This window comes from Hypanus sabinus, chromosome 23, assembly GCF_030144855.1.
Source record: "Hypanus sabinus isolate sHypSab1 chromosome 23, sHypSab1.hap1, whole genome shotgun sequence".
Lineage (NCBI taxonomy): Eukaryota > Metazoa > Chordata > Chondrichthyes > Myliobatiformes > Dasyatidae > Hypanus > Hypanus sabinus.
Genome location: NC_082728.1, coordinates 57,938,249 through 57,956,798, shown reverse-complemented (window position 1 = coordinate 57,956,798; position 18,550 = coordinate 57,938,249). Strand labels below are relative to the sequence as shown.

The 18,550-nt window shown below is 47.8% G+C and overlaps 1 protein-coding gene across 1 annotated transcript in view; it reads right to left on the bottom strand.

Moving 5' to 3' along the window:
• Nucleotides 1–18,550, bottom strand: part of LOC132380273 (unconventional myosin-XV-like) — a 909,717-nt gene that overhangs the window by 610,412 nt on the left and 280,755 nt on the right. Inside the window, exons 8-11 of the mRNA XM_059949029.1 lie at nucleotides 12,709–12,818; nucleotides 2,001–2,075; nucleotides 1,735–1,831; nucleotides 927–1,030 (exon numbers count right to left, since the gene is read on the bottom strand). Coding sequence (XP_059805012.1) covers nucleotides 927–1,030; nucleotides 1,735–1,831; nucleotides 2,001–2,075; nucleotides 12,709–12,818 — 386 coding nt within the window. The remainder of the gene's footprint in view (nucleotides 1–926; nucleotides 1,031–1,734; nucleotides 1,832–2,000; nucleotides 2,076–12,708; nucleotides 12,819–18,550) is intronic.

Here is an 18,550-nt window from a genome sequence, read left to right as displayed (position 1 = left end):
CCACGTCCTCTTGTATTGAGCAGTGGTGCCCTGGGGAAGAGGCACTGGCTGTCCACTCTGTCTATTCCTCTTAATATCTTGTACACCTCTATCATGTGTCCTCTCATCTTCCTTCTCTCCAAAGAGTAAAGCCCTAGCTCCCTTAATCTCTGATCATAATCCATACTCTCTAAACCAGGCAGCATTCTGGTAAATCTCCTCTGTACCCTTTCCAATGCTTCCACATCCTTCTTATAGTGAGGCGACCAGAACTGGACACAGTACTCCAAATGTGGCCTAACCAGAGTTTTATAGAGCTGCATCATTTCATCACGTCTCTTAAACTCTATCCCTCGACTTATGAAAGCTAACACCCAATAAGCTTTCTTAACTACCCTATCTACCTGTGAGGCAACTTTCAGGAATCCATGGACATGTACCTCCAGATCCCTCTGCTCCTCCACACTACCAAGTATCCTGCCATTTACTTTGTACTCTGCCTTGGAGTTTGTCCTTCCAAAGTGTACCACCTCACACTTCTCTGGGTTGAACTCCATCTGCCACTTCTGCATCCTATCAATGTCTCTCTGCAATCTTCAACAATCCTCTGCACTATCCACAACACCACCAACCTTTGTGTCATCTGCAAACTTGCCAACCCACCCTTCTACCCCCACATCCAGGTGTATAGGTATATGGAATGAGTTGTCAGAGAAAGTGGTTGAGACAGGTACAACAGTGTCATTTAAAAACACTTGGACAGATACATGGAGGAGGAAGGCCTGGAACAAACACAGGAAATTGGGACTAGCTAAATGTACAATATGGTCAGCAGAGACCCGTCAGGCCAATCCCAGCTGTATTCCTCTACAACCATGACTCTAACAAAGTTCACAAATAAAACAACAAAATCAAAACTCACTGCAGCTCAGTCAGCTGTTACTTACTGTCGGATATGAATCCAAAGAAGCTTCCCAAACCTGCTGGAGTTATTATTCAGGACAGTTTTAGCATTCCCAAATGCTTCCAAGATGGGAAAAGCCTGAGTTGCCTGTGGCAAGAAACAGTATAGATTATGTCATATCTTTTTGCTCACCTCTGTTGTCACACTGACATGATAATTGTCAGGAATATGGCATGATCAATTTCTAATCAGCTGGAATGTCACAGATTAGTATGTTGAAGGTCTGATAGGAAAGTGATGTTTTGGAGCATGAGGCAAATGATAAGCGCTTTATGCACAGTCAGTCCATCTTATACACTGCATTAGACTAGTGGTCCTGTTAACGCCAATCACTCACACTACAACAATTCTATCTTGAGTTGGGAACCTATTAAATTTAAATGAGGGAGTAACTTCACTCCTTGCTGTGACTGACAGGTAGCAGTCCAACTGGGTCATCACTATAACCAAAGTTATGAAACACCTCATGAGCTGTAATACCACATTTTTGCATACTTCCTCAATCAATCACCTTCAAGTGTCAAAAAGTCTCTGTCTCTACTTCCATCGTGTGTGAGTGTACACACGTATGTTTCTGTGCATGTATCTTGTTTGTACTTGTGCACGTGTATTTAGATGTGTGAGTCTGTGACCATATGGATCTGAGCTTCTCTGATGCTTGATCACATCTGTCTGTGTCCAGTGTGTGACATGTCAGAGTAAAAGTGTGAATGCTACACAGTTCTATCTGAAGGAGACATTCATTTTCATTGATTTCAGACTAGCAACGAGTTCTGTGTCGTGAGTCTGACCTGACAGATTTGCTCCTCCCTGGTTTCCTGGTAAAGTGTCATCAGGTAGCGGATGATCAGCTTTGCTGCCTCAGTCTTCCCTGAACCACTCTGTCCACTAAACAGATAGAAACGGAAGAATCAACGTCACTCAAAGTCATTCTAGCCCAGTAGCCTGAATCATCTATTGCAAGCACTCTCCAGTCATTCCAGGACATCTCCAGAATCAACCCAGATTCACTCCAGCATTTTGAATAGACATGATGCTGTCAGAATGTAGCACCCACCTGACGATGATACACTGCTCTCTCTCACATCTCTGGCTCAATGTGTATGCAGCATCAGCAATGGCAAAGATGTGTCTGTGAACAGAAAGAAGGCATCTGTAACAAGTCACCCTGACCCACATTCACACTCTTCACCTGCTTTTGAACAGGTTGTTTATTTCAACAATTCCAAAATATTTGGTGCCATCAGAATGGCAAGACATTTGACCAGACCATGGAACTTTGTTTAACATTGCTATTGCAACAATTTCCTGGTCAGTGATGTCTGAACTGAAATTTGACCAGCAGCATCTGAGCTATTGGTACCAACCTGACTTGACCTCTGGCTCAGGGCTGGGTGGGAAATTCCCATTCACCTTGACACTCTTTTCAAACTACTACAGTGGAGCTTGGCATATGGTGGACATTCTCAGCACAGTGTTGCCTTGATCACAGCATAGTGACAGTTGGAGGTAAACCAGCAGGTAAACAAAATACTTACCTTGGCTCCCTCAAACCCTTCACTGTGCTGACCCCATGCATAGCGACCTGCCAACATCTTCACCCCTGCTTCTCAAAATGCAGCCATCTCCTGAAACTCTTCCACCTGTACTCACCTTCACCTAATGCTGTGCTCAGGACCCCCTCCCCAGGTGCTGCCATGCAGTCCTTTGCACTGTTGGCCATATAGCTTCCTGATCCTACCCCCATCCTCCCGACAACAACTTAGATGTGAATGGAGATTGGTAAGCTTCCAGATGACACAAAAATTGATAGTAAGCAGGGTTGTCCTAAGCTACATGATCTAGGTGAGCTAATCATTTGGGCAAAGGCAACTGGAATTTAATTCTGGTTAAGTGGGAGCTGATGCATTTTGGGAAAGTCCAAAAAGGATATGAGATACAACAAATTATAGGGTTCTAGGGAGTACTGAGGAACAAAGATCTCTAAATGTAAGTTGGTGAAGAAGTCACATGGGATACTTGTCTTCATTAGCTGGGGCATGGATTGCAAGCGTAGGTACAATTTATTAAATATTGGCTAGGCCACAGCTTTAGCTGCAGTTCTAGTTACCTCAACATAGGAAGGATGTGATTACACTGGAACTTACAGAAGAGATTCACCAAAATATCACCTGAATGTTTCATCTGGCTTCCTGCTCCTTACCTCCGACCACAGGTCCTGCACTGGCCTGGGCCCAGGAGTGCTACTGGCAAGTAATTGGGTAGTTGCATCTACCTAGGTACTGTGAAAATATTTTGTTTGCATGACACCCAGAGAGATTGTTTCACACAAAAGTTAGTTGAAGTAATACGAAAGGACAAAAACACAGAATACAGAATATTCAGATACAGAGTAATTGCCAAGCAGGTAGACAGATGAAGTGCAAGGGCCATGACAAGGCAGATAGAGAGATCAAGAGTTAATCTTTGTTGCATAAGAGGTCCATCCAGTGGTCTTACAACAGTGGGACAGAATCTGACGCTAAGCCTGGTGGTATGTGTTGCCCAATGGAAGAAGGAAGAGAGAATGACTGGGTGGTTAGGTGGTCATAGAAACATAGAAAACCTACAGCCCAATACAGACCCTTCAGCCCACAAAGTTGTACCGAACATGTCCCTACCTTAGAAATTACTAGGCTTACCTATAGCCCTCTATTTTTCTAAGCTCCATGTACCTATCCAAAAGTCTCTTAAAAGACCCTATCGTATCTGCCTCCACCACTGTTGCCGGCAGCCTATTCCATGCACTCACCACCCTGAGGGAAAAAACTTACCCCTGACATCTCCTCTGTACCTACTCCCCAGCAACATAAACCTCTGTCCTCTTGTGGCAACCATTTCAGTCCTGGGAAAAAGCCTCTGACTATCCACATGATCAATGCCTCTCATCATCCTTGATTATGTTGTTTGCTTTCCTGAGACAGTGGAGGGGAGGCTGGATTATGTGATGGACCAGGCTGTTTTCACAGCTCTCTGCAGTTTCTTGTGGTCTTGGGTAGAGCAGCCGTGATGCATCCAGTTAGGATGCTTTCTTTGCGTTAAGGTAGTGACTGGGGTACAAGAAAATGTAATTATATTTCAGTGATGTGGGACAACAACCAAACCAGTCATTCAGTCACTCACACAATATCAGTCCAACTACACTGTGAGCGTACTGAATGTCCATGGACTCAGACCCTGATGTGCAGAGAAGCAGAGCAGGATATTTCATCATTCACTTCATGTTGCTGGCTAAGCCAGTGTGTATTGCCCTGGCTCCCTGAACCACTGTAATTCTTGTGACAATTCTTGTCATCTTTCACAGTTCTGTTCTTATCTTTATGATGATGCAAAAGATCCACTGTGCCCATGTCAATCCCAATGGTCTCATTCCCTATTTCCTTAATGCTTTATACCTCTGCAGTTCAGTCACCCTCACACCAGCCCATCATCTCCTTTAGGATCCTTTGTACCATAACCCTACATGGAACCGTAATTCAGTGAACTGTTCAGCGGTCACTACAGCACATCCAAGCAGTGATTGTGTGATGATGTCCCTTGAGCTGACAGTCAGAGTCAGAATCAGGTTTATCATGTGACATGAAATTTGTGAACTTAGCAGCAGCAGTTCAATGCAATATATAATATAGAAGGAATAAATAAATAACAGTATGCATATAATGAACAGATTAAAAATCATGCAAAAACAGAAATAATATAAATTTAAGAAGTGATTTAGTGTTCATGGGATCAATGTCCATTTAGGAATCGGATGGCAGAGGGGAAGAGCTGGTCCTGAATTGCTGAGTGTGTGGATTCAGGCTTCTGTACCTGATGGTAACAGTGAGAAAAGGGCATGCTCTGATTGCTGGGGGCTTTAGTTCAATCCCAAAAGCTGAGAGGTAGCAGTACTAACGATTATAGGTATCCAGCAATCTTGGAGTAAAAAAACCTTCACCCATGAACCTACCCCGTCTCACCTTCAATGCATGTTCCCTGGTATTAGACATTTCAACCCTGGGAAACAGATACTCTCTGTCCACTCTATCTATACCCCTCATAATCTTGTAAAGCTCTATCAGATCTCACTTCAGCATTCAATGCTCCAGGGAAAACAACCCAAGTTTATCCAGCCTCTTGATTTAGAGAGGGCTCATGCCCTCTAAACCAGGCAGCATCCTGGTAAACCTCTTCTGCAGCCTCTCCAAAGCCTCGACATCCTTCCTATAGAGGGGTGACCAGAAATGTACGCAGTTCTCCAGATGTGGCCTCACCAGAGTTTTATCAAGTTGCAACATAACCTCCTGACTTTTAAACTCAATGCCTCATCTATTGAAAGCAAGCATTCCATAAGCATTCTTAACCATTTTATCGACCTGTGTAGCCACTTTCAAGGAGCTAAGAAGTTGGATGCCAAGATCACTCTGCTCAGCAACACTGTTATGGATCTTGTCCTTAATAGTGTACTGTCTCCTTGCAATTACCCTACCAAGATGCAACTCCATCTGCCACTTCTCAGCCCATATCTGCAACTGATCTACATCATGCTGTATTATTTGCAAGTCTTCTTCACTATCCACAACTCCTCCAATCTTGGTATTATCTGCAAATTTACTAACCCACCCATCTACATTTTCATCCAGGTCATTTCTATATATCACAACAGCAGAGGTCCCAGTACAGATCTCCACAGAATTCCACTAACTACAGATCTCCAGCTTGAACAAGTCCCTTAAACCTCTACCCTCTGTCTTCTCTGCACAAGCCAGTTCCAAATCCAAACAGCCAATTCAGCACAGACCCCATACATCCTAATCTCCTGGGTTACCCTCCCGTGGGGGACTTCGTCAAATCCATGTAGACAACATCCACTGCCCTACTGTCTCTGTCATCACCTTCTCAAAAAATTCAATAAAGTTGGTAAGGCATGACATACCACGCACAAAGCCATGCTGGCTCTAGCTAATCAGGCCATTGGTTTCCAAATGCTCATATATCCTATCCTTGAGAAATTTCCCCAGCGATTTCCCCACAGCTGATGTGAGAGTCACCAGTCTATAGTTCCCAGGACTTTCCCTTGTTCCCTTCTTAAATAGAAGTACAACATTAGCCTCTTGCCAGTCCTCAGAACCTCATGTAGAGAGGACACAAAAATGCTGATCAGGGTCCCAGCAATCTCATCTCTTGCCTCCTTCAATAACATTGGGGAAATCCCATCAGACCCTGGGATTTCACCTTCATACTCAGTAGAAGGCCCAACATTTCCTCTTCCTTGACTTCTAAATGCCCTAATGTATTTACACACACAGCACTGATCTCCTGGTCCTCCATACCCTTTTCCTCGGTAAACATGAAAGCAAAGTGGACATGAGAAGGACACCCGCATGGTTTGTTGCCTCCTGGGTGCCAGGGTCCAGGATGTCTCTGACCGGGTGCATGATATTCTGGTAGGAGAGGGAAAGCAACCAGAAGTGGTGATACATGTTGGGACCAACGACATAGGCAGGAAGAGGGATGAGGTCCTGAAGTGTGAGTTTCGGGAACTAGGCAGAAGGCTGAAGAACAGGACCTCAAGGGTGGCGTTCTCAGGATTGCTGCCAGTGCTACATGATAGTGATGGTAAGAATTGGAGGAGATGGCAGTTGAATGCGTGGCTGAGGAGTTGGTGCAGGGGGCAGGGTTTTAGATTTTTGGATCATTGGGATCTCTTCTGGGGAAGGTGGGATCTGTACAGATTGGATGGGTTGCACCTGAACTCGAGGGGGAGTAATATCCTTGCTGGTAGGTTTGCTAGCATGGTTTGGGAGGGTTTAAACTAATTTACAAGGGGGTTGGGACCCAGAGCAATACAGCAGTGAAAGAAGTGCATGGAATAAAGCCAGATCTAACATATAGAGAGGCTTTGAGGAAAGAGCAGCAGAATAAAGGGTGTAAAGGTAGTAAGGTAGAAGGGCCAAAGTGTGTGTACTTCAATGCAAGAAGCATCAGGAACAAAGGTGATGAACTGAGAGCTTGGATACATACATGGAATTATGATGTAGTGGCCATTACAGAGATCTGGCTGGCACCAGGGCAGGAATGGATTCTCGATATTCCTGGATTTCAGTGCTTTAAAAGGGATAGAGAGTGGGGGAAAGGGGAGGAGGGGTGGCATTACTGGTCAGGGATACTATTCCAGCTACAGAAAGGGAGGGTAATGTAGCAGGATCCTCTTTTGTGTCAGTATGGGTGGAAGTCAGGAACAAGAAGGGAGCAGTTACTCTTCTGGGGGTATTCTATAGGCCCCCTGGTAGCAGCAGAGATACGGAGGAGCAGATTGGGAGGCAGATTTTGGGATGGTGCAAAAATAACAGGGTTGTTATCATGGGTGACTTTTAACTTCCCTAGTATTGATTGGCACTTGATTAGTTCCAAGGGTTTAGATGGGGCAGAGTTTGTTAAGTGTGTCCTGTCACAGTATGTTGACAGACCAACTAGGGGGAATGCCATACTAGATCTAGTATTAGGTAACGAACCGGGTCAGGTCACAGATCTGTCAGTGGGTGAGCATCTGGGGGACAGCGATCACCGCTCCCTAGCCTTTAGCATTATCATGGAAAAGGATAGAATCAGAGAGGACAGGAAAATTTTTAATTGGGGAAGGGCAAATTATGAGGCTATAAGGCTAGAATGTGCGGGTGTGAATCAGGATGATTTTTTTGCAGGGAAATGTACTATGAACATGTGGTCGATGTTTAAGGATCTCTTGCAGGATGTTAGGGATAAATTTATCCCAGTGAGGAAGATCAAAAATGGTAGGGTGAAGGAACCATGGGTGACAAGTGAGGTGGAAAATCTAGTCAGGTGGAAGAAGGCAGCATACATGAGGTTTAGGAAGCAAAGATCAGATGGGTCTATTGAGGAATATAGGGTAACAAGAAAAGAGCTTAAGAAGGGGCTGAGAAGAGCAAGAAGGGGGCATGAGAAGGCCTGGGCGAGTAGGGTAAAGGAAAACCCCAAGGCATTCTTCAATTATGTGAAGAACGAAAGGATGACAGGAGTGAAGGTAGGACCAATTTGAGATAGAAGTGGGAAGATGTGCCTGGAGGCTGTGGAAGTGAGCGAGGTCCTCAATGAATACTTCTCTTCGGTATTCTCCAATGAGAGGGAACTTGATGACGGTGAGGACAATATGAGTGAGGTTGATGTTCTGGAGCATGTTGATATTAAAGGAGAGGAGATGTTGGAGTTGTTAAAATACATTAGGACAGATAAGTCCCGGGGGCCTGATTCCCCAGGCTGCTCCACGAGGCAAGGGAAGAGATTGTTGAGCCTCTGGCTAGGATCTTTATGTCCTCGTTGTCCACGGGAATGGTACCGAAGGATTGGAGGGAGGCGAATGTTGTCCCCTTGTTCAAAAAAGGTAGTAGGGATAGTCCGGGTAATTATAGACCAGTGAGCCCAGTGAGTAATTATAGATCTGTGGTGGGAAAGTTGTTGGAAAAGATTCTTAGAGATAGGATCTACGGGCATTTAGAGAATCATGGTCTGATCAGGGACAGTCAGCATGGCTTTGTGAAGGGCAGATCGTGTCTAACAAGCCTGATAGAGTTCTTTGAGGAGGTGGCCAGGCATATAGATGAGGGTAGTGCAGTGGATGTCATCTACATGGATTTTAGTAAGGCATTTGACAAGCTTCCACATGGTAGGCTTATTCAGAAAATCAGAAGGCATGGGATCCAGGGAAGTTTGGCCAGGTGGATTCAGAATTGGCTTGCCTGCAGAAAGCAGAGGGTCGTGGTGGAGGGAATACATTCAGATTGGAGGGTTGTGACTAGTGGTGTCCCACAAGGATCTGTTCTGGGACCTCTACTTTTCGTGATTTTTATTAATGACCTGGATGTAGGGGTAGAAGGGTGGGTTAGCAAGTTTGCAGATGACACAAAGGTTGGTGGTGTTGTAGATAGTGTAGAGGATTGTCGAAGATTGCAGAGAGACATTGATAGGATGCAGAAGTGGACTGAGAAGTGGCAGGTGGAGTTCAACCCGGTGAAGTGTGAGGTGGTACACTTTGGAAGGACAAACTCCAAGGCAGAGTACAAAGTAAATGGCAGGATACTTGGTAGTGTGGAGGAGCAGAGGGATCTGGGGGCACATATCCACAAATCCCTGAAAGTTGCCTCACAGGTAGATAGGGTAGTTAAGAAAGCTTATTGGGTGTTAGCTTTCATAAGTCAAGGGATAGAGTTTAAGAGTCGCAATGTAATGATGCAGCTCTGTAAAACTCTAGTTAGGCCACACTTGGAGTACTGTGTCCAGTTCTGGTCGCCTCACTATAGGAAGGATGTGGAAGCATTGGAAAGGGTACAGAGGAGATTTACCAGGATGCTGCCTGGTTTAGAGAGTATGGATTATGATCAGAGATTAAGGGAGCTAGGGCTTTACTCTTTGGAGAGTAGGAGGATGAGAGGAGACATGATAGAGCTGTACAAGGTATTAAGAGGAATAGATAGAGTGGACAGCGAGTGCCTCTTCCCCAGGGCACCACTGCTCAGTACAAGAGGACATGGCTTTAAGGTAAGGGGAGGGAAGTTCAAGGGGGATATTAGAGGAAGGTTTTTCACTCAGAGAGTGGTTGGTGCATAGAATGCACTGCCTGAGTCAGTGGTGGAGGCAGATACACTAGTGAAGTTTAAGAGACTACTAGGCATGTATATGGAAGAATTTAAGGTGGGGGGTTATATGGGAGGCAGGGTTTGAGGGTTAGCACAACCTTGTGGGCCAAAGGGCCTGTAATGTGCTGTACTATTCTATGTTCTATGTTCTAAGTACTCATTAATTACCTCACTCACATTCTCTGCATCCAAGCAAATGTTCCCCCCCCCCCACTTACCCTTGAGTGTTCCCACCCTATCCCAAGATATTCTCTTGCTCTTGATGTATGTGTAGAATGCCTTGGGATTCATCTTAATCCGAGTTGCCAAGGAATTTTATGCTCTCTCCTGGCTTTCCCAATTCCCTCTTTTCGTTCCTTTCTGGTTCCTTTATTTCCTCACGTGCTTCATTTGATCCCGACTTCTGAAGCTTTGCATACTTTTCCTGTTTCTTCTTGACTAAGTTCACTGCCTGTCTGGACAACCAAGCTCTCTTATGCCCGTTCTTCCTTCTAACAGGACCATACCTTTCCTGTACTCTGTGCAATTGATTTTTAAACATCCTCCAGAGAAAAGCTGTTTCCAATTTATGTTCCTTAGTTCCTGCTTAATGCCCTTGTAATTTGTCCTACTCCACCTGAAATCTCTCCCACAAGGACCATACCTATCTTTATCTATAGCTATCCTGAAAGTTAAGGAGTTGTGGTCACTGCTCACCCACCGAAAGGTCTGTCACTGGCAAGCTCATTACCCAAAACCAGGTCCAGTGCAGTTCCTCCTATCACTGATTTAAGAGACCTTTAATACACTGATTTAAGAGACCTTTAATACACTGATTTAATACACCTAACAAATTCAGCCCCATCTGACAAGCCTTACACTAACAAGGTCCTAATTTATATCAGGGAAGCTGAAATCCCCCATGAAAATAACCCTTTTGTTTTTACACATCTCCTTAGTCTATCTATTCCTCAATGTCCCGGTGACTATTAGGGGGTCTGATTTTAGTGTGATTTCACCCTTCTTGAGTTCCACCCAAATGGACTTAATGTCCATTTGTCCATTATGTCTCCTCTGTGTGCCGTTGTGATATTGTCCCTGATTAGTACCTCTCCACCCCTCCCTTTTACCTTCTGCAAAACTATTTTAAACTCTCCCAAGTAGCATCAGTGAACCTTACAGGCAGGATACTGGTTCCTCTGCAGTTCAGGAGGAACTTGTCCCTCTTTCACAGGTCACCCCTTCCCCAGAAAAGGTTCCAATGGTCCCCTGCCCCTCCACCATCCCCTCAGCCACTCATTCATTTGTGCTATTACCCCATTCCTACCTGCACTAGCCCGTGGCGCAGAGAGTAATCCAGAGATTACTACCTTGGAGGTCCTTCTCTTCAGCCTCTTTCCTAGCTCAATGCATAGGTCCTCTTCCCCTTTTCTGCCCATGTTGTTGGTGCCTGTTCCCCCTCCCACTTGAAAATATCCTAGCACCTGGGAGGCAACATGATACCTCTTCTGTGGCCACAGAATCCCCTTTCAGTCCTCCTAACTATTGAGTTCCCTATAACTACTGCATTGCCTGACAAGCCTAGAGCCAGTCACAGTGCCACCTGACAAAGGGTCTCGGCCCGAAACGTTGACTGTTCATTTCCACGGATGCTGCCCCGCCTGCTGAGTTCCTCCAGCGTGTTGTCCGTGTCACAGTGCCACCTGGATGGTTGCTGCCTCTGTGTTCTGATGGGTCATTACCACCCCCCAGCAGTATCCAAAGGGGTATACTTGTTGCTGAGGGGAATGGCCAGAGCGGACCCTACATTGACTCCTTTATCCCCTTACCTCTCCTGGCACCGTCCAAATGCAGTACTCTGGGTGCGAACATGTCTTCAAAACTTTTGTCTATAACATCTTTAGTCTTCCAAATGATCCTGGTCAGTCAGGGTGCACTTACCACAGATTGAGCCATCATGAAAACTGTCAAGTTTTCTACACCTGACAGGAGGAGCATTCCATCCTGACCACCCTATACCAAAAAAGAAACAGCCTCACCTGTTCACACCAAAGCCTGTTAAGCCAAATCCTTCGCACTCTATCACTGGCACACTCAGACATGGCTGCTTCAGCAATGATGCTCCACTTGAGCCACCCTTCTTTTATTTGTAGCAGAGGTTAGGAGTCTGATGCCGACAAGCTCCATGCCTGTGCAGCCCAAAAAGGCCAGCCTTCCCCGAATCTGCTCCTTTTAGCCTGTCTCTCCCAGCTTCTATAGGGCTGACACTGACGTACACTCCTCCCACTCGAGCCACCGAGAAGCAACAGCCTTACCTGAGTCTGCTCTTATTCCACTCACATTCGAATTCTACACGGACAACACTGGAGGCCTAGCTGCAAACTTCTATTGCACATGGAACCCCAGGAAAGGAAAATAGACCCCGCCATTGTTGTATGGAGCATTGTGGGGGGGGTCATGGGTTGAGAAGTTTAGGGAAGTAGACACAGCAGGGAGGAGGGAGAGATTTGAGCTTGAATAATGGGGAGGGTGCAAATGTTGGCTATGTTGTGGTAGTGAAGGGAGATGTGGAAGCAGACAGAGATCTGATCGGCCTTTTATTTACACAATTCTGATCAAGGCTACACACAGACAAATTGGGCAAATCTGCTTGAGTTTCCCAAAGATGTGAATTTGGCAATTATTCTTTAATTCAAAATATCGAAGATGCTTGAAAATATTGAAATGATGGCAAACTTAATGGATGGCACAGTGCCGTAGTGGTTAGTGTAACTCTTTACAGCAATCTGTTTCTGATTCCCTCCACTGTCTGTAAGGAGTTTGTACCTTTGACCTGTGACTCTGGTTTCCTCCCACAGTCCAAAGACGCACATGTTAGGGTTAGTGAATTGTGGGATTGCTCTGTTGGTGCCAGTAGCATGAAGACACTTGCGGGCTGCCCCCGGCGCATCCTTGGATTGTGTTGGTTGTTGATGCAAACTAAATATTTCACACTATGTTCCAATGGTTTGCTGTCCATGTGACAAATAAACATAATCTTCACCTTTAATCTTTACTCATTTTCTAATTATTCAAGTCAAACGGATAATGAACCACAGCCCAGAGGGGACTTACGGAGGATTCTCAGCAAGCTCCTTTCTCCTGTATTGTTGAACAGATTCTGCGGAGTATATCCCAACGCACTTGTAAGGGTTCAATGAAACCAGAATGTTCCAAATGTAAGTCTGTAAAAGAAGCAGCAATGACTTAAATATTCAAAATCACAACTCTCAGGCCAAGATCAACTTCTAACATATTGAGAGCAATGTACTGCATTGATAGAATGCAGAAAGCACTGCACGTTCACCTTGAGACATGTCACTGCAACTGTAGACTGACAGACACTATTGCATCCACAAAATGGCCAAATGTACACCTTCACAAAGCACACCACCTCTGTGATATGTATACCAGCTCACACAATCCCTCCAAATCACCGACACACTTGGTTTCTATCATATCCTCACCAGATAGCTGCACCCATACACTGACGGACAGCGCCCCACGCACAGAGACTGATGGACATCACCCCCACCACACACACACACACACACACACAGACTGACAGACATCAGCCAACACACACACACAGACATCGCGCCACAAACACACAGACTGACAGACATCAGCCCACACACACACACAGACATCGCCCCACACACACGCAGACTGACAGACATCGCCCCACACACACGCAGACTGACAGACATCACCCCACACACACAGACAGACATCACCCCACACTCACAGACTGACGGACAGCACCCACCTCACACACAGACTGACATCACCCCACACACACAGAGACTGACGGACATCACCCCACACACACACAGACTGACATAACCCCACAGACACAGAGACTGACGGACATCACCCCACACACACACAGACTGACATAACCCCACAGACACAGACTGACAGACATCACCCCACACACACACACAGACAGACATCACCCGACACTCACAGACTGACGGACAGCACCCACCTCACACACAGACTGACATCACCCCACACACACAGAGACTGACGGACATCACCCCACACACACACAGACTGACATAACCCCACAGACACAGACTGACGGACGAACATCACCCCACACACACAGACTGAAATCACGCCATACACACGCAGACTGACATCACCCCACACACATACACAAACTGACATCACGCCACACACACAGACTGACATCACCCCACACACACAGACTGACGGACATCACCCCACACACACAGACTGACATCATCCCACACACACAGACTGACAGAAATCACCCCACACACATACACAGACTGACATCACCCCACACACACACAGACTGACGGACAGCACCCACCTCACACACAGACTGACATCACCCCACACACACAGAGACTGACAGACATCACCCCACACACACACAGACTGACATCACCCCACAGACACAGACTGACGGACGAACATCACCCCACACACACAGACTGACGGACATCACCCCACAAACACAGACTGAAATCACCCCACACACACAGACTAACATCACCCCACACACACACAGACTGACATCACGCCACACACAGACAGACTGACGGACATCGCCCCACACACACAGACTCACGGATAACACCCCATACACACAGACAGACGGACATCGCCTCACACACACAGACTGACGGACATCGCCCCACACACACAGACTGACATCACCCCACACACACAGACTGACGGACATCACCTCACACACACAGACTGATATCACCCCACACACACAGATCGACATCACCCCACACACAGACTGTCGGACATCGCCCCACACACAGAGACAGACAACACCCCACAAATACACAGACTGATATCACCCCACACACACAGACGGACATCACCTCACACACACAGACTGACGGACATCGCCCCACACACACACAGACAGACGGACATCGCCCCGCACACACAGACTCAAGGATAACACCCCACACGCATAGACAGACAGACATCGCCCCACACAAACAGACTGACGGATAACACCCCACACACAGAGACTGACGGACATCACCCCACACACACACAGACAGACATCACCACACACACACAGAGACTGACATCACGCCACACACACACAGACTGACATCACCACACACACACACAGACTGACGGACATCACCACACACACCCACAGACTGACGGACATCACCCCACACACACACAGACTGACATCACCACACACACCCACAGACTGACGGACATCACCCCACACACAGACAGACGGACATCGCCTCACACACACAGACTGACGGACATCGCCCCACACACACAGACTGACATCACCACACACACACAGAGACTGACAGACATCACCCCACACACACACAGACTGACATCACCCCACAGACACAGACTGACGGACGAACATCACCCCACACACACAGACTGACGGACATCACCCCACACACACAGGGACTGACATCACCCTACACACACAGACTGACATCACACCACACACTCAGACTGACATCACCCCACACACACAGACTGACGGACATCACCCCACAAACACAGACTGAAATCATCCCACACACACAGACTAACATCACCACACACACACACAGACTGACATCACGCCACACACAGACAGACAGACGGACATCGCCCCACACACACAGACTCACGGATAACACCCCATACACACAGACAGACGGACATCGCCTCACACACACAGACTGACGGACATCGCCCCACACACACAGACTGACATCACCCCACACACACAGACTGACGGACATCACCTCACACACACAGACTGATATCACCCCACACACACAGATCGACATCACCCCACACACAGACTGTCGGACATCGCCCCACACACAGAGACAGACATCACCCCACAAATACACAGACTGATATCACCCCACACACACAGACGGACATCACCTCACACACACAGACTGACGGACATCGCCCCACACACACACAGACAGACGGACATCGCCCCGCACACACAGACTCACGGATAACACCCCACACGCACAGACAGACAGACATCGCCCCACACAAACAGACTGACGGATAACACCCCACACACAGAGACTGACAGACATCACCACACACACACAGAGACTGACATCACGCCACACACACACATACTGACATCACCACACACACACACAGACTGACGGACATCACCACACACACCCACAGACTGACGGACATCACCCCACACACACACAGACGGACATCGCCTCACACACACAGACTGACGGACATCGCCCCACACACACAGACTGACATCACCACACACACACAGAGACTGACAGACATCACCCCACACACACACAGACTGACATCACCCCACAGACACAGACTGACGGACGAACATCACCCCACACACACAGACTGACGGACATCACCCCACACACACAGAGACTGACATCACCCTACACACACAGACTGACATCACACCACACACTCAGACTGACATCACCCCACACACACAGACTGACGGACATCACCCCACAAACACAGACTGAAATCATCCCACACACACAGACTAACATCACCCCACACACACACAGACTAACATCACGCCACACACAGACAGACTGACGGACATCACCCCACACACACAGACTGACATCTCCCCACACACACAGACAGACGGACATCGCCCCACACACACAGACTCACGGATAACACCCCATACACACAGACAGACGGACATCGCCTCACACACACAGACTGACGGACATCGCCCCACACACACAGACTGACATCACCACACACACACAGAGACTGACAGACATCACCCCACACACACACAGACTGACATCACCCCACAGACACAGACTGACGGACGAACATCACCCCACACACACAGACTGACGGACATCACCCCACAAACACAGACTGAAATCACCCCACACACACAGACTAACATCACCCCACACACACACAGACTGACATCACGCCACACACAGACAGACTGACGGACATCGCCCCACACACACAGACTCACGGATAACACCCCATACACACAGACAGACGGACATCGCCTCACACACACAGACTGACGGACATCGCCCCACACACACAGACTGACATCACCCCACACACACAGACTGACGGACATCACCTCACACACACAGACTGATATCACCCCACACACACAGATCGACATCACCCCACACACAGACTGTCGGACATCGCCCCACACACAGAGACAGACATCACCCCACAAATACACAGACTGATATCACCCCACACACACAGACGGACATCACCTCACACACACAGACTGACGGACATCGCCCCACACACACACAGACAGACGGACATCGCCCCGCACACACAGACTCACGGATAACACCCCACACGCACAGACAGACAGACATCGCCCCACACAAACAGACTGACGGATAACACCCCACAAACAGAGACTGACGGACATCACCCCACACACACACAGACAGACATCACCACACACACACAGAGACTGACATCACGCCACACACACACAGACTGACATCACCACACACACACACAGACTGACGGACATCACCACACACACCCACAGACTGACGGACATCACCCCACACACACACAGACTGACATCACCACACACACCCACAGACTGACGGACATCACCCCACACACACAGACTGATATCACACCACACACACAGACAGACATCACCCCACACACACAGACTGATAACACCCCACACACACAGACTGAGGGACATCACCCCACACACACAGACTGATATCACCCAACACACACACAGACTGACGGACATCACCCCACACACACAGACTGATATCACCCAACACACACACAGACTGACGGACATCACCCCACACACACAGACTGAGATCACCCCACACACACAGAGACTGACGGACATCACCCCACACACACAGACTGATATCACCCCACACACACAGAGACTGACATCACCTCACACACAGAGACAGACATCACCCCACACACACAGACGGACATCACCCCACACACACAGACTGACATCAACCAACAGACACAGACTGACATCACCCCTCACACACACAGACTGACATCAACACACACACACAGACTGATGGACATCACCCCAGACACACAGAGACTGACATCACCCCACACACACAGACTGACATCACACCACACACACAGACTGACATCACCCCACACACACAGACTGACATCACACCACACACACAGACTGACATCACACCACACACTCAGACTGACATCGCCCCACACACACAGACTGACGGACATCACCCCACAAACACAGACTGAAATCACCCCACACACACAGACTAACATCACCCCACACACACACAGACTGACATCACGCCACACACTCAGACTGACGGACATCGCCCCACACACACAGACTGACATCACCACACACACACAGACTGACAGACATCACCTCACACACAAAGACTGATATCACCCCACACACACCGATCGACATCACCCCACCCACAGACTGACGGACATCACCCCACACACACACAGACTGACATCACCACACACACCCACAGACTGACGGACATCACCCCACACACACAGACTGATATCACACCACACACACAGACAGACATCACCCCACACACACAGACTGATAACACCCCACACACACAGACTGAGGGACATCACCCCACACACACAGACTGATATCACCCAACACACACACAGACTGACGGACATCACCCCACACACACAGACTGATATCACCCAACACACACACAGACTGACGGACATCACCCCACACACACAGACTGAGATCACCCCACACACACAGAGACTGACGGACATCACCCCACACACACAGACTGATATCACCCCACACACACAGAGACTGACATCACCTCACACACAGAGACAGACATCACCCCACACACACAGACGGACATCACCCCACACA